General features: G+C 36.6%; 1 protein-coding gene across 7 annotated transcripts in view; it reads left to right on the top strand.

The window, feature by feature from the left end:
* Nav3 (neuron navigator 3) overlaps positions 1-18,800 on the top strand; it is a 712,871-nt gene that overhangs the window by 650,680 nt on the left and 43,391 nt on the right. For all 7 annotated transcript variants that reach the window (XM_076920185.1, XM_076920186.1, XM_076920181.1 and 4 more), the window contains 3 exons: positions 1,089-1,166; positions 6,927-7,010; positions 14,993-15,104. In XM_076920185.1, the coding sequence (XP_076776300.1) occupies positions 1,089-1,166; positions 6,927-7,010; positions 14,993-15,104 (274 nt within the window). The remainder of the gene's footprint in view (positions 1-1,088; positions 1,167-6,926; positions 7,011-14,992; positions 15,105-18,800) is intronic.

Here is an 18,800-nt window from a genome sequence, read left to right as displayed (position 1 = left end):
TTGAAATTGTCCAGCTCCAAGAATAAGAGACTTGTTTTTTAAAGGGAAGCATCAGTGTAGAATATTTGGCATCTGAAGGACTTGATTCTCTTGAGAACAGAAATATGCTTGCAGGAGCAATTTTTATATGCTTGCAATTATTCCCATATTAACCACTGCTTATGATTTCTGGTAACATGAAATGTGATTGACTGAAATGCTAAATATGATATGATGTTATTGTATCTGTGATACTAAAGTAAAATTCCATATTTAGAAAACCACTTCATATTTATTTTGTCGCATTTAATTTTTAAGTGAATTGTGCTATGTTCTCCCTAATTTTATGCTTTGGATACTTACAAAACATTTCTGTTCAGAGCTTATAATAGGTCAATGAATAAAGTTATTCTAGGAAGCATTAGCTAGAAATTATGTATTCTCCATTAAAGTTCCATCCCATAAAATTATTTCTTACTGTGCATGGTGATACCTGCTTATAATTCCTGCACTCCAGAACCTGAGGCAAGAGAAGCACATGTTTGAACACAGCTTGGGTTACATGATAATATCCTGTCTCAAAAAAAAAAAAAAAAAAGTTTTCAAATATAGATTCATTAAATATTTAAATCAAGGTTTGGTTTATAAGATTTATACTTTTGAAAAATCTCACAAAATATAGAAAACTAAAATGCATGTGGTAGGCATTTGAGATCTTCTGAAAAAAAGTAAAGTGGATAATTTACATAAAAGATCAAGAAAAGTGTGTAGATATTATATATGAATTTTTAAAGATTATTTTATGCTTGAGTTTTTAATCACAATAATGTTTTAGAAGGAACAGAATCCATCGAGGCAGTGAAATATGCCATGAGTCCTACAGGACTTACAAGATGAACCAATTATATAGTTGATGAGCAGATTTTATTTCCAACATGGAAGTTTTAGAAATCCAGCCCTCTCTCCATAAGTAGCACTTGAGAGCCGGCATTCGCCTCTCATTAAGGAGTTGTTTAGTGAGTCATCTGTGTTTACTATACTTAGTTTCTTGTAATAAAGCCTTTGCTTTAATGGCTCATTGAGTATATTGGACTTTTTTAATTGCACAGCAAATCCACAAGCTACGGAGAGAACTGGTTGCCTCCCAGGAGAAAGTTGCTACCCTCACATCTCAGCTGTCAGCAAACGTAAGTCACCCTTTATTCTTTGAAGATATCAGAACAATGTTTTGCATCATTAGAGGGAAATTTGTTTCTTATCAACAAAGTTGAAGTGTCCATAGTTATGAGATGGAAGGTGCTGGAAAGGAGAATTCATGTGAAGTTGAAACTTTCTGCCCACTCGCTAATAGAATAAAATTCGAATGGATGAGTGGCAGCGTGGGAAAACAAACAAAACAAATGAAACACAACAATGACAGACAAACCGGGTGTTACAAAATTATAAACTAAAATAAGGATTACAAATGTTACCTCTTTTCTTGTGTCTTATTTCTGCCGTTCCACATGGAGGAAACGTTTTCAAGCCAAAACATCATAAGGGCTGTTGATATTTGACTTTGGAAGACATAATATCCTTGTGCCCTGTCTCTTTCAGCAATTCATGAGGCCTACAATACAGTCTTAAATAAAATAACTCAAATCAAAATACGATGACTTGGCTCCATTGTACATGAGATGCAGCTTGCCCTAAAGATACGTTGGCTGCCGTCTTAGAGCAGCTTAGACAGATCCACATTTGCTGGCATGAAAGCAACTTATATTTGTGAGAACAGAGACAACAAAGACTACCAATTACATTAACCTTTTTCTATTGAATGTCTTTCCCCACTCTCAGGAGGAATTGGAGTAGCGCAGCTTTAACAGGGGAGAGTATGTGGCATTGTGCCCAGACCTACAGAGGAATAGTGTGAGAAGGCAAAGCAGTGGGTGCGGAAACCCCTGCTATGCTGCCATATGCCCTCTATCATCTTAGCTTGCTCCTGCTGCGTGGCTTTGGACTGCTCCCTCTCTTACCACTGTTGCCTCTTTGCTCCTCCAAGGAGATTTTCTTTCTCCTAGACCAAGCATGACATATCAAAAATGAACAGGTGCAGGACCATAGTGTATGACATTGTGATATGAAGCCACAGGAGATAAGTCATTTCACTCACAGTGAAATTAATTTTAGCTCTGTGTCCGAGTTAACATTATGTTTTAACTCAAGGGAAGTAATAATAATTTGAGATAGTCTGTTACTGTTCATAAAGCTTGTTCGGAGATGCCTAACAATTAGAATACATTTTTGTTTCTTTGAACCTTGCTAGAAACTAATATTCTTTATCCACGGTGGTTTTCTCTAACTTTAAATATTAAAGAGATAGTTTTGAGACAATTGTAAATTCTACACTACATCTATAGTGCTACACAGAACTGCTTAGTTTCTGAATTTGTAGGCAGAGGATAAAGATCAGTATAAAAGCCACAGACACATTGGATTGCGTTTATCTGCAATGAGGAAGTCTCAGCATCTGGCTTATCCATGACGATCATGGTTTATTGCTGTATCTTTGTCTGCCTTTGTGGTACTTGGGATGGATACACAAGGCAAGCATTTCATCGTCGGAGCTACATCCAGTCCTAGAGGTTTTGTTTGGTTTGGTTTGGTTTGGTTTAGCTTTTTATTGTTGTTAATTGTTTTTTCAATTTCTATTTGTAAATAAAGACATATTGTTTTACTAAAAGTCATATAGTCTATGACTTGAACTCCTAGTTACATTAGTCTTTACTTACTCACTTATTCAGACTGTAAGTAAAATTTGTGATTGGTGAAATATGGAGAAATCCACAAGGAGGATTGTTATATGAACGTGTCGTAGGTATCCTTCACAAAGAAAGATTTTGATGAGCATTTTTCAACTTAATAATCATTTAAGAAACATTCACTTCCTCTTAATCTATGACCACCCGTGTTAGATCCTAATGACTTCACTTGATTAACTTCAATTTTGCGATTTGTGTGTTCCATGCTGGGACTTGGCATCAGTAAATCTTTTACGACTTGTCCTGTTACTGTTCAAAGGAGCAGAGTGGTAGATCATGAAGGTTTCAAGTGGGCATTCACTCTTCTCATTTGACTAGCAGAATAAAGTTCCAGACAGTGCAGCACACGGTAGCCTTCACTCCTTACAGATTTGCTCTGAAAACAGTTGCATTGAGCCACCAGGGACTATATAGAAAACTTATTCTCCTAGAGCATCTCAGAAAAGAGCAAGGTCATTATGGCAAATGTTCTTTCTTGACCTTCTCTGAGTCATTATCTCTCCAGCAAAGAAAGAAAACAAAGCCAAGTCCCCACCAGCTCTGTGATGATACACATGATCACATGTATAAGCCAGATTCCTCTGGAGCTCTCTCCCACATTTCATGCCAAGGAGGATGGATGCATCCTTTTTCTCTCTATTTTCATCTTGGACCTGACAAGTCTTGGCCCTTAGATAATTTTGAAACATGAAACAAAGCCCACTATTGTGATATTTTTCAAAGACGCCCCCAAATGAGCATGTAATGAAACAAAAGGTAATTTTGCCTTCAGGAAATAAATATTTTTGACTAAACAGTTCTTACCTCCAGTATTTTCTGGGAATGTGCTCCACTTGTTTGCTCTAACTAATGTATTTTCATATATAATCCAACTGTTTCTTTTCCTTTTCTCTCAATTTCCTTGGACTATCTGTACCTATTAATGGTGACAAACACTGATGACAAATTCTATACGGTACCAAAGACATACAATACTGCATATGATTAAAAATAGAACTTACTTCCACTATACTTTTCAAATGCAAATCCTTAAATGTATAATACATTAAATATATATATATATATATATATATATATATATATATATATATATATGTTATTTTATTCTATGTCAATATCTGCAATGTAGTCTTTATATATAATAGCATTCCATCTTGCTGTTAAAATCATAGTCATTTTCTTTGTGTGAGTCACATTATATAGTGTAATCCCATGACCATTATGAAAAGCAGCTCTTCTTAACCCATCTGTTAGACATCTCTGTTTTAGTGCCTGGCCAGGCTTCTTCTTACAAGATACAGTACTAATCTCATATTAATACATTGTACTCTGCTTTGGAAACTTTGCAACTGCTAAAAAAATTTACACTCCTGTAACCTCTGCCATCACCTTGAAAATTCTCTTTTTTTCTTCTAAAACTTACAGAGTTTCACATACAGGGTAATAAAAAAAATGATCATTGATGAAAAAAAATGCCCTGCTTTACTCCCTTGGTTCTTTTCTCATTCTTTGTATTAGTGAGAAGTTTAACAGTCCTACAGACCTGCTGGCTGCCAGATCTTTTGGAGGTATTTTCTTACTTGAAGGTCCCTCCTTTTAGAAGACTCTAGCTTATGTCAAGTTGACATAGACTCGCCAACACAAAGTTAACCTCATAAACTAAGCCAAGAAGATATAAATATAAAATGATAGTTTTCTAATATGATTTTCACTTTATACTTTCTATTCAAAATAACATGACTTAAAATGCTATTTAGCAACCAATTATTAGGCCTTTAATGAAAAATTATTTTAAAAAATTTACAGAGGTTAGAAATTTATATTTCTCTTAGCAAGAGTGCTACAATCAAACACCAAAAAGCAAGTTGGAGAAGAAAGGCTTTAGTTGGCTTAAACATCCATATTGTTGTTCAACATTAAAGGAAGTCAGGACAGGAACTCAAAAAAAGCAGGAACCTGAGGCAGGAACTGATGCAGAGACCATGGAGGAGTGCTGCTTACTGGACTGCTCCCAATGGCTTACTCAACCTGCTTTCTTATAGAACCCTGGACCACCAGCCCAGGGATGGCACCACCAACATGGGACTGGGCCCTTCTTCTGCAACCACTAATTAAGAAAATGTCCTATAGACCTGCTGGCTGCCAGATCTTTTGGAGGCATTTTCTTACTTGAGGTTCCCTCCTCGTAGAAGACTCTAGCTTATGTCAAGTTGACATAGACTCGCCAACACAATATTCTAATGTTAAATATTTTATCATTTCTTAGTGCCACAAAATATAATCAATATATTTGATGTATATGCTCTATTCTTTATAACATTTTCATATTTTAAATTTTTATTAAATTGACTAAATATCTATCAATTATAAAATCATTTTCTTCAAATGAATACAGTAAAGACCTCCACAACCCAATAATTAAACATTTGCTTTCTCTACTTTATGAGAAGTAAATTATCAGTGTTCAGAATTATTTTCTAAATCAAATAGAAATCTTTTCTTCTAAAGTGTTCCCTATGTGGAGCATGGGACAAGCTTTATTTTAGGGTTTAGCTCCTTATTTTATGAACACTGTGGGATTATTTTGAAAAGACAAAATTGTAATCAATAGAAATGGCCATCATGGGTGAAAATACAGTAAATTCATAAAGAAGAATGGTTCATTTCTACTGTAATTTTAAAAAGAAAAAGTCGTGAAAGCTATGTGATAATACTTGCATTGTTTAAAATTTGTCAGATTAAAAACACAGTGCTTAGGAATACAAACCTGGATGTAAAATGTATCAAGAAAGCAGCCAACATAGAAGCGACCTAATGCTTACCACAGGAAAGGAAAGACCCCCAGTAAGTGATAAAGACAATAAAGAGTATTCACGGAGGGTTGAAGTTTAGCAGTATTCTCTACAACTAACTGGTTTCCTATACTGTAGCATTAGTGAAGAGCAGGTCACTGATGAGTCTCAGGAGTGAAGGTGCCTGTGCTAATTAATATCAGAGCCCTGATTCTTTAGCAGATTTTCGTTAGCCATTTGATAGGTGGTACCTCGTCCTTTCAGATCCTCTACAGCACCGTTTACTTCAGAAAAACAAAACAAGACAAAACAAACTTTTATCATAAAAGTTTGACAAGAATTGACCAGATTCTACCCAGATCTAGTAAGAAAATACTGTCTTTAGATGCCTTTAGGAGCACAGTGAGTTTCATTAGTTTGAGACAGTATGCCTGCAGTTGTCCCTGAAGTCACAGGAATGAATGAGATGCCTCTTTATACTGAGAATTTGTACCCCATGCTGGTGAGCACAGTAGGAAATGGCCTAGTTTCCAGCTGTCCCATCAACCATTTCAAATCTTAAGTGTGATGGTTATATACCACAATGTATGTACTTCTCTAAAATTTAAATAAAACTCCCAATCCATCAAAGCTTAATGTTGAATTTGACCATATGCATTTCTGCTGGCCAGATCTGATTCCTTAAGTTGAAGAAAAGAGAAAGGGTGGTGGGGGCTGCTGGAAGCATCCTTTTATTGCAGAGATTTTAGAGTGAAGACAACTCTTTCCCAGGCAGTTTTTTTGTAAGTAGCAAAAGAGAAAAGATAATGTTCTAGCTGTCAGCAGATGTCTGACACTTGAAGAAGAACATCGCACAATATAAGAGCTAACAATATCTTCAAAGGTCATCATGGAAGTCAAAAAATGAGGAGCATTTGTCCACTGAGTGTTTCAGTGACCTCCTTTCGGGCCCTTTCTTTCTAAAAACTTGGCAGCTGGGAAATTTGTTCGGTATTTTGGGTGTCAGATCACTGCGTGATGTGCAAGTCAGAAGGTGTTGTTATTTGCAAAATACCATCCCCTTTTGGAAGGCGAGTTCACATTAAATGTCAAAAGACTGAAACACTGAGTTTAGCAGACCAAAGTTTAGATTTGGAAAATGCAGATACGTGTTAAAGAAGCATCTCCGCTGGGCAATAGCCGTGATGGTCACATGACTGAAAACACTGGAATGGCTGAAATTAAGCACTTTATAAATGCTTATATAAATTTTTATAAATTTTATAAATATAAAATGAAGGGGCTTTAATCTCATCCACATGAGATTCTGACACATTTTTAACAATCTTTCTTCTATTTTTTTTTTTTCCTGCAGGCTCATCTTGTAGCAGCTTTTGAAAAGAGTTTAGGGAATATGACTGGTCGTTTGCAAAGTCTAACCATGACAGCGGAACAAAAGGTATGGCCAGCAATTGCCATTGAGGCTTGCAAGGAGGTAGTTCACTTCAGAGCATGCTAGAAAACAGTTAGGTCTTAGTGACTTAAAAATAACATTACAGAGCATCCCTTCTGTGCTAACCTGAAGCGGTGAGAATATGCTGCCATTTCTTTTCCAGTTTTAATTTAAAGGCACAATCAGATTGTCCATATTGGAACACAGAAACACGAATGCACACAAAGTTCTGTCATACAGGTCTGTCTGTTTACTTTCAAATGCAGCTATAAAAGAATACCATATGCTAATGAAGGTTTGATGTAGGAGAATCCAAATACTCTCAAGTTGTTACACAGTTAGCGAGAATTGTCCTTTGAGAGAATTTTCACAAATACATGGTCCATAAGCCTAGTAGTAAACCATGGATGTAAGCTCACACACACACACACACACACACACACACACACACACACACACACACACACACACACACGAAGCTAGAAAAAGCCATTAGGACTCCAAAGTAGAGCTATCAGAATAGAACAGCTATGACAGGGCCAACATTCTATTTATTTTTGCATAAAATTTAGTTGGCATCTGTATGCTGCTTTTATCTGAGGCAACTTTACTTCAGTTACATCGAAACTTAAAATCAATGTAAAGGATTTGATAGTATAGAAAAAAAGAACACTAAAAACGGGAAAGAACTTAGTTCTTAGGGGCAAATAAGTTTAAATATTCTAATCTATCAGGGCCAAAGTTGGCTATTGTCTTAGCAAGACCAATTTTCTTCTCTGCTGTTACTTCAGTGTCCTTGACCTCCATGTATTGTTGGCAAGAACTGGTATAGTCTCTGAAATTCATGGGAAGGCTTTAGAAAGGTTACATATGTATAGAGTGTGGGCAGATGTCTCTGTACTCATCTGACTCCCAAATAGATCTATGTTCTAAGAAGATTTGGATGTTTACAGCCTGTGTCCTTATCTATCTAGAGATATAGCTTTGGGTTTGAGTTTAGGTTTTGCAATGTATTGCATTACCAAGTTTTATAAGTGTATAAAACTTCTTTTTAGAAAATACAACATTGACTGACCAATTAAAAAGGAGCTAATCTAAATATTCTCCTGTAAATTGCCTAATACAACCAGAAAACAGTCCTCTAGCTTATTCTAGGTCTTCGATTGCTGCCCATGATGATAGGTGGTCCAAGTTATTCAAAGAGGGATTACTAGAAACCTCTCTGAATTCATAAATTGTCCTCTTCCAATCGCTTCTGCCCTTCCCTGCCCTCTCCTTTTCCCCCTCTTCTCTCTTTCATCTCCTCTTTTTCTTCCTTCCATTCTTTCTCTTTTTTTGCTTCATTGTGGATTGATACATCACTATGGACCATAAGAACCATGCAAACAAGATTATAAGGCCCATTAAGCAGCCATGCAGAAAAGAATAATGACATTTGGAACCAAAACCATTGAGCATGAATTCTGGCTATGTTTGTTTAAGAATTATCTAATCTTGAGAAAGCTTAATCTCAAATTTACTGCTTTAGCCAATAGATGGTTTTACTATTCCCTTTAACCATTCATATCTCTGAAAGTCACAACAACCATAGCAATAACAACAACAACAATAATAAATAAGAACCTTATAGGATTACCATGAAAAATAAGCAAAATATTATGTGGCTTACATTGTATACATTGGGGCAATCCAGATCTACAGTAAAGAGCCCCAAGAATGCATCATAAGACCCAAATGGGTATTAGAACCTACTTATAATTCATCTGAGGGGCAGAGGCAGAAACAGGCAATTCCAAGAATGAGCTGTCTAGGTAGACCATATTCAGGTTAGTCAAGAGACTCCTACATATGTAAGGTGAAGCGCAGTCAAGAAAGATAACCATCAATCTCAAACTTCACCCATGAATGTGCACATGCACATGCACACTTAAACATACACACACAGAGATGTGTGCACACATGCACAGGCATGTACACCATGCACAAATACATGTGCAAAAGTGAACAGCGAATATAAACTAATTCATACCTAGCTAATGTCATGTATATTTCTGAAAATGATGGTTACCATTCATTGTGTTATCTTGAAGAAAACAAAGTCAATAATGAGAACTGGCACTCTCTTCATATTTCCTTTAAGTCTTTTATACAAGTGCAAATAAATTTTATTATAGACTTATGTAAGATTATACAGTTATATTAATTTATCTAGGGTTAATATATAAATATTTGAAATATAACTCCTTGTTGCAAAATGTATGTCATTGTATATAAAATATCCTTAAAAGAACATCACCAAAATTATTTAAATTGTCCAGAAATATCATGTGTGAAATTGTCTTTGCTATTTTAAACTAAACCTTAAGCAATTCGTCTTTAGTTCAGAACTACACAGAGACACAAACATTAGTAATTATTTATGTACCTCAAATTGTGTATTGACATTTTCCTTTGAGGAGATCTATAAAATGATTTGCACTATAGCACACTTCAGTACCAGAAACTGATTCAAACTAGCAGATGAATGTATACAACAAGGTATCTGAACCACATAGCTCAGCCATAAAGCTCTAAACTGAACCAGCCTTCAAGGAAGCTGAGAGACAAAGGGAGATTTCTTGGTGGTTTTTATTCTCTTTGTCTGACCAGAAGAGTGTAATTTAGATTAAACAGTCTAACATCTTGGCCCAGGATTTAAGGATAAATGTATTGCAAGAGTTCTTAAATTGGGGTCACAGTATAACAAAAGACAAAACACATTGTTCACTTAGACATTTTTCTAAAAGCTGAGGGCAAAACATTTAATCATATTTCAAGAAAGACGTTTCTTCAGGGAATTAAGATAAAAGGGTATATTGCTCTCTGGTGATCCAGCAATCCTGAGCAAAAGCCTCAAGAAAGAACTATATCTTTAATCTCAGTCCCCAGAGTTCTAAGGTGCATTTACCCATTTAGTCTTTCACCAAATTTATATTGAAGTTCTATGGGGTAAGAAGAAAAACGTATGGATTTAAAAATAGATGAGCTATTTTCCTGTTGCTATCTGTGTCTATACATATAGGTGTCTGCTAGAATATAAACTCCAGAAAGAACATGCATGTTTTTCTCATAACGTAGAATGTTAGGTTATAGATAGTATTTTTCTGAAGTTTTCATTCTTCATATATGAAATATTCATACATAAAAATGTTCATGTAGACATAAGATCCACATTGATTTTTCTAGCCATCATACATATGCATCTTCTTATTGATGCATATATTTGACCTGGAGTTTTAATTCTGATGTTTCACAGGTAATGACAAATATATACATATATACATACACATACACATACACATACGTGTGGACCAGTGAAGGTGAGAGATGGCTCAACAGTTAAGAACACTGGCTCTTCTTCCAGAGGTCCTGAATTCAAGCCCCAGTAATCCCATGGTGACTCATGACCATGTATAAAGGGATCTGATACCCTCTTCTGCCATGTAGGTGTACATGCAAACAAAGTACTCCTTCCTTTAAATAAATTCATAAATTCATAATTTTAATCAGGTTTAAAAATACATAAGCAAAACATGAGTCAGCTTTGTATCGAATGCTACTGAACAAACTCATACTGAAAGTGAGATCATTGAAAAATAAGAATGGAAGGTTCTACATGAAGAACCAAAGACCAAGCTTGCTACATGTGCTTGGTTACATACTTAAGAAGTAGAAAAACTAAACAATTATTCAAATCATGTTCTAGCTTTATTGGATGCTTTTAGAAATCGCATGGCACTAAAAGTACATAGAGCTGTTATTTCAATTGAGTCACTAAAATAACTGCCTTGAATAGTATTCTAATAATTTTTCTTGCTTCCAGATGCCAAATAACTACAATTCTTTTGTCAAATGTTTATGATAGGATACTGTTTATATATACTTATAGCCTAGAAAGCAGAAAATAATTATAAAAATAACTCAGGAGGCAGAAAACTGTGGATCCATTAGAGATGTAGCCTTTCAAAGCCATGAATAATTTCAGAGGGTTTGAACCAGGCCATCCTAGCTCTTCAGGTTAGGAATGATGAAGAAGATTAATTCAAGGGAAATACTAGGGAGTATTTCATGAAGACAAGACAGCCTAAGCATAAGCAGCCAAAAGAATAATGGGAGGTGTCACTCAAGCATTGGTGGGAGGTGTCATTTAAGGCATTGTAAGAGGCTTAAATTTCTCACAAAATTTAAGGAAGCCTGTGATACAATCATTAAGATAGAAAATACATAGTTTTGAACATGTAAAACTTTAATAGAACTGTGAAATCTTATTCAAATTTGCTATTGTTATACACCCTGAAATTTAAGAGTGTAAAATTCCAAAGAAGATCATATTAGTTGCTTGAAGACATTGAACTCAAATCATTGGAGCATAGGTACTAATAAGGTGTACTAGACTAGTCTTGTTAGAGGTCATTGAAGCATAAAGAACTATCTTCTAATAATGATAGGTTTCATGTATTGACAACTATGCTAACTCTAAAGCCATTCTTATCACTGTAAATGATATAGATGACCACGAAGTTTAATCTTGGAAATGAGAACGTTCAGTGGCAAATGTATGAAATCAACATAGAAAATTAAAGATACAGTCTGCTTTGTTTTTACCTATTTTATGTGCAGACAATTTTTGATGTAGAAGAGTTTATAAAAATGTAACCTCTAGAACCTGACACTCTATTGAAGTTTTGTAGCATAAACAAAGATTTGGTAAAGCCCTTTCATCTGAATTTAGATGCAGTAAAACTGCAGGGTCTTTCATTAAAAAATGATAATAGCAAGATTTCAAGGCAGATGCACAGAAGGTGGAGGAGAGAGAAATGTTCTCAAGGGAACCATAACTGAGCAGTGTGAGATTAGCCGAGTAGCATCAATAGGAATTAAAGACAAATTTAGTGTCAAATGAAAGGGCCATGCCAAAAGGTTCAGTAGGTTCACAAGATTTGTTATCAAGCTTGTAGGAGGGTTTACTAATGAGAAATTTTGAAAGAGATGAAATAGAGCTAGGATAATTAGGTTGGGAAAGAACAGCATAAAGGCGAGCATCAAGGAAATTCTCTATTGCTGTGTTTCGAAGCATTTATAATATAATTTTTATAACTTATTTAGCATGAATGACATAGTGTCAACCATCCAAAGAGATAAGTTCATCAAGATGGCTTTATAAAACAAAGAAAACACAGAAAAGTAGACTCTTACATGGTCTACAGGAGTCAGGACTCCATTTCTGGAATTCATTACAGGAATTGGGCAGGGACAATAAAATAAGATCTGATAGCTTAATTCTCAAGAATTGAAAAGTTGAAGTTTTGTTCTTCAAAGAACTACATCCATTGAGTGTAGACCAGAGCTTTTCATAAAATCACTTTACTATTCACTGAATTGTAAATCAATTGAAAAGAAAAATCTCTTAACAACTACATAAGATATTATCTTAAATGGTATGCAAAGGACCTCTTTTAATGTTTTTTCTAATAGGGAAAGAGTTCACAAACATTGGAATATTCCACTTTGGCTTATAAGGGAAAGAATATTTGGCAAAAGGTAAACTTCATATGAACTTCTCAGAAAGGTCATGGATGTAGCATGAATGACAAAAGGAAGGTGGACTTATTTTATAAACATTTTGCATACATAATGAATAATGAATATAGATTTGAACAGATTGTGCCAATCTGTGTAGAATTTGGCCATAATAAAATGTTATAAAATACAACACTCTGTGAATATTCCACTCTTAATCACCTGTATAAGTTTACAGGAAAAAAAAGGGGGGGGGACATGGTGGTGTCCATCTTTAATCCTGGCATTTTGGAGGCAGAGGCAGAGAGACAGAGAAGCAAAGAGAGAGAGGCAGAGAGATAGACAGAGGCAGAGAGAGAGGCAGAGAGAGAGGCAGAGAGGCTGAGGCAGAGGGGCAGAGGGGCAGAGGGGCAGAGGGGCAGAGGGGCAGAGGGGCAGAGGGGCAGAGGGGCAGAGGGGCAGAGGGGCAGAGGGGCAGAGGGGCAGAGGGGCAGAGGGGCAGAGGGGCAGAGGGGCAGAGGGGCAGAGGGGCAGAGGGGCAGAGGGGCAGAGGGGCAGAGGGGCAGAGGGGCAGAGGGGCAGAGGGGCAGAGGGGCAGAGGGGCAGAGGGGCAGAGGGGCAGAGGGGCAGAGGGGCAGAGGGGCAGAGAGAGGCAGAGAGAGGCAGAGAGGGAGAGAGGGAGAGAGGCAGAGAGAGAGGCAGAGAGAGAGGCAGAGAGGCAGAGAGAGGCAGAGAGAGGCAGAGAGGCAGAGAGGCAGAGAGGCAGAGAGGCAGAGAGGCAGAGAGGCAGAGAGGCAGAGAGGCAGAGAGGCAGAGAGGCAGAGAGGCAGAGGGATCTCTGTAAGTTCAAGGTTAGCCTGGTCTATAGAAATAGTTCCAAGATGTGCAAGGTTTGATAGTGAAATTCTGCCTAAAAAAAGAAAAAGGAAAGAAAAGAAAAGGAAGTTTGTAGAAGCACTTCTCTAGAAGAGATTAAAGCTTTGACACTTAAATAACTCAGTTAGCTTAAAATTAAGCTCAATTATTAGATATTTGCATACGAACCTATTTCCATTTTTTCCTGTAAAGCCAGAGCCGAATATTTTAGCAGATTTTTAAATCTGCACTATAAGCATCATTGATTGCAAACCCAAGGATGAAAGTCTAACTTTAATTAAAATTTAACACTCACCTAAGCACTGGCTATAAAATTAATTTTTAAATTATGTGAATCCATTTCAAGTAAATACTTTATCTCTCAGGGGTTTCAAGTGGAGACATTACGTTTTAGTAAAATTGCCTGTGTTAATTGGGTAAGGAACATGATATAGAAGTTGGGGAGACTAAGTAATTACAATGAACCAGGTTACAAATTGTCTACAATGTGATATGTTTCTTTTATGAGGAATGAATACTTACAGTGAGTTATTTGAAAAATATATGTTTAAATTTATATATTTTCAAATGTATGTTTAAACTTAATAATTTCCTTCTAATTTTCATCAAGAGTTTATTTTCTGTATAACCAGTATCTATCAGGAATATATGAGATGGTCAAGAAAATAGACTATACAATACAGCATGATGCTCAAGATTGTCATTTCAGCACTTGGAAGGCTGGGCTGTTGTATTTTTGCCTTGGCAACAAGTAAAACTCATTCTCAGAAAAAGAGTGGGTAAACAAAATATGAGGTGCCAAGTTTGTATTTATTCTTACTTCCTCTGTCATTTCCAGATACTGCAGTATCTACTTGAAATTAGAATTATCAGATATTCCAGTGTGTAAGGCAATGAAATTTTATGCAATGAAATTACTCAGCTTTTCCCCTTTATTCTTGGAGACACTGAGAAAATACATTGACATTCCTTATTATGTAAAATCTAAAGGTGTTGCATTACAAGTGTTTCTGTTCACTGATGCATGAAAAAAGTATCAGAATTCTAAGGTGAATTAATATGCCATACAAACATATTAATGTGACAGTTCAAAGAACTGAGTTTGAAACAAAAGCCATGATTTACACTTCAATACAGATAATCAATTTTTCAGGGTACAAGGCATTTCAGACAAAATCTAAACTCATGGTATCCACTGGACAGTGAATACAACATAATGCAGTGTTGAAATACTGATGTTTAATATCCAATGTTAGCATTGCTAAGGTAGAAATGAGTGAGAGTCTATCTTACATTGATTTGAAGGCATCAGCTATGTACCGTCCCTTTTTTAGGGATTATGGATTATCGAAATTACTTTTATAGGATAGGATTCTTAAAATTTCTTCTTAAGCTAACAAAAATTTAGATACAATTTGACAAGGTCAGCTAAGTATACAACTCCTTGAGAAGTGGAGGGCCACACAATATCAAATGTATTTGACAAAAAAAAAAAAAAAATGAGCAAGGGCATTTTGTTTATTCTAGACTTCCAAACTCTGCTCATTCCACAGGAATCTGAACTTATAGAACTACGGGAAACCATTGAAATGCTGAAGGCCCAGAACTCTGCTGCTCAGGCAGCCATTCAGGGTGCACTGAACGGCCCAGACCATCCTCCCAAAGGTATTGTGTCGGCTGTCATCCCATATAATAACCATTGGATTTATGCATTAGTTACTGTAAAGTTTCACATCCTCGGTAGAACTGCCTTTTATAGTAAGTAGAGTTAATTTTTTTTTTCAGAATTGCAACCTTTGTGCTTTCATTATCCATTGATTGTTAAATTATGAACTTATATCTAGTCATACAAGTTGGTTTTCTACTTGACCTAGTAGATTGAATCTAGTAGGTGGAGAGAGTTGGGGAATGTGTGCATATCTGACTTTGAGCAAATCAAGCATAGCAAAGAATCTGCTGATCAAGATGCAATATACAGTGGGAGCAAGGTCTTACCTGCAGGGTCGGTGAGAAGGTACATTTCCTGTAGCCAGTTTTAAAGGTAACCAGGAGTCAGATGGAAGGTTATCAATATCATGTCTCTTTGATTCTTTGCTTCTTTCCCTATGCCTTGGTATACTATGGAAAAAGAGCTTATTGTTTTAAGTCCTGTTTTCTTTACATGTGTTCTACATTTATTTATGTCCTGACCTATTAGCAGGTTCAAGTACATACGCTCTTCCTCCTGTGTTAAATCCCGTTTAAATCTTGGGTGTCTTGTCATCCATTTTTTTTTCATTTCCAGATAAGTTCTAGAAAACTCTTTTGCACTCTTTCAGCCTCTTCATTTATGAATCACCCTTCAACCCACTGGATGACACCCCATCCCCAACTTTTTACCAAAATTATTCTATCCAGAACCAATAATGACTTCTACGATACTCAATTCATAACATATCTAAGTTTTTGTATTGACAGAATAAGAGACTCTGCTGTGTCCAAACCCTCACATTTGAAATATTAATTTTTGCTGATATTCATACTGTCTTACATTCTTCTTTAGGGAGCATACTTTTAATCATCATGACATTTTCTACATACATATCATTATATTTTATTTCACCCTCACATGGTATTTTCTTCTGTCACCCTTCCTCTCCTCTTTCTGGCCCCCTACCTTCCTGGAAATTGTTCTATCTTCTGTTTTCATGACCCATTTGTTCTGTCAGTCTCTTGTTCTCCTCACAACTTCCTATTATCCCTGTTATCTCCTCTCACGATCACTTTCTGCCTTCACGTCCTACATACACAGATAAACCCAAATCGACATTTTGCATGAGAGAACACATGGCATTTTCCTTTGAGCTTGGATCATTTCTTTTGGCACAATGATCTCTGGTCCCATTCATTTGTTTACAAATGGAACGATTTTGTTTTTTTCCCCCCTGGCTAAATAAAACTCTGTAATCCACCTGTTCTAGAATGTCTTGACCAACTACCTGTTGGGGAACATCTAGTTTAGGTTGGTTATCAGGATAATGCCACCTAAATGTGGCTGTGTAAATGTCTCTATGGTATGATGAGTTAGAACCATTCAAGTACATACCTAGGTGTGGTGTAGCTGAGTGATATGATAGTTCTACTAGTTTCTGTAAGAAGCTTCCATACTCACTCCCATGGTAACTATAGTAGTTGCTATGGACTAATTGAAACCTCTCCTCATCCTTTTCCACATTTGCTGTTCACCAGAGTCTGGTGAAATCTCAAAGCATTTTAATTTGAGTTTCCTGATGCCTAATGATATTGAACAATTTATCAAGTATGTATTGGCTATTTTTACTTTATTTTTAAAAATACTGTTTAATTTGTTAGTCTGCTTATTGAATAGGCAACTTCTATTTTAGTATTTTATATGTGAAATTTCCATATTATGCTTTATTTATCTTAGTGTTTTGCCTGGGTGCATGAAGAGGGCATTGAATTTCATAGGACTGGGGTTATAAATGATAGCTAACTGTCATGTGGATTCTGAAAATAAACCCTGGGTCCTCTGAAAGAGCAGTCAGTGGTCTTAACAATCCAGTCATCTCTCACACCTGGTATTTAATTTTTGAAGTGCTATGTACATTTTACATGTTTGTTCCCAGTTAGATGTACGTTTGGAATACATGTCTTCTTATTCTATAAGCTGATTCTTTACTTTGCCTGATTGTGTCCGTCATTGTGTAGAAGCTAGTAAACAGCATGCAGTCCCATATGCCAGTTGCTGAGATCATTTCCTTAGCTATTCTGATATTTCTAATCTATCCAAGTTCTTTTTTTAACATTTATGGTTATTGTTGTTGTTAAGTGTCCATTCATTCTTCTGTATCCATTTTTTATTTTTAGTATCTTAAATTCTCCTCCATTATGATTCTTACCCTTATGATTTTACATGAACTTATCTACTGTTCCAGCTACTAGTATTGTTTTTACTAAGAATTGTCTAATATTACTTGAAATCAAGCTCACCTCTTGATGCTGAAGGAGCAATTCACTAAGATATCTTCGAGTTTCTCTTGGGCACCTGAAGCTAAACTTGCTTCTAAACATTTCTACTCACATTTCCTCAACCTGTGACCCTTTGTCTCTGAAATAGTATTACCACCTTTTTGTTACACCCAGACACAACAATTGTAAGACTACTCTTCTGATTCGATACATCTTCAGGTTTTATTGGCAACATGCCTTCAGTAGGTCTTAAACATCCATTTTCTCTGACTCATCATCATGTATCATCAGTCCCCTGAACTGTGAATGCAGGCTCTTACATAGGCTTTCTTAATTTCTTCCTACCTTTTGGACTAGGGATACAGACCAGTCACAGAGTACCTGTTTATTATGCACAGGGCTCTAATTCTAATCCTAATACCACATTAAAAAAAACCTCAATCTTCCTAATACTGTGATTTTTAATACAGTTCCTCATGTTGTGGTGACCCAATCCATAAAATTATTTTCTTTGCTTCTTCATAACTTTAGTGAATTGGAATGTAAAACATCTGTTTTTTTTTTTCCTGATGGTCTTTGGGGGTCATAACCTGCAGGTTGAGACTAGCACTCTAGACTCTAGACCACATTTTTTTCTTCTTCTTCTTCTTCTTCTTCTTCTTCTTCTTCTTCTTCTTCTTCTTCTTCTTCTTCTTCTTCTTCTTCTTCTTCTTCTTCTTCTTCTTCTTCTTCTTCCTCCTCCTCCTCCTCCTCCTCTTCCTCTTCTTCCTCCTCTTCCTCCTCTTCCTCCTCTTCCCTCTCTTCCCCCTCTTCCCCTTCCTCCTCCTCCTCTTCCTCCTCTCCTCCTCCTCTCCTCCTCCTCCTCCTCCTCCTCCTCCTCCTTCTCCTCCTCCTCCTCTTCTCCTCCTCCTTCTCCTCTCCTCCTCCTCCTCCTTCTCCTCCCTCTCCCTCTCCCCATCTCCCTGCACCTCCCCTTCCCCCTCTATCTTCCTCCTCCCCCACCATTGTTGTTATCTTCCTCCTCCTCCTCCTCCTCCTCCTCCTCCTCCTCCTCCTCCTCCTCCTCCTCCTCCTCCTCTTCTCCTCCCTCTCCCTCTCCCCATCTCCCTGCACCTCCCCTTCCCCCTCTATCTTCCTCCTCCCCCTCCATTGTTGTTATCTTCCTCCTCCTCCTCCTCCTCCTCCTCCTCCTCCTCCTCCTCCTCCTCTTCTTCTTTTTCTTCTTCTTTCTTTTTCTTCTATTACATCAAAGACAGAGAAGTTGTGTAAAGCCATTTTATAACCAGAGACCCATTGTCTACTGAGAGAAATGCACACTATTGAATGTGACACAATCTCTCTTTGCCAGCTTAAACTCACTCAGCAAATACCAAGTACTAAGTGATTAGTAAT

This window comes from Arvicanthis niloticus, chromosome 22, assembly GCF_011762505.2.
Source record: "Arvicanthis niloticus isolate mArvNil1 chromosome 22, mArvNil1.pat.X, whole genome shotgun sequence".
Classification (NCBI taxonomy): Eukaryota; Metazoa; Chordata; class Mammalia; order Rodentia; family Muridae; genus Arvicanthis; species Arvicanthis niloticus.
Note: the sequence above shows the minus strand (reverse complement) of the source record. Positions and strands in the feature narration are given on the sequence as shown.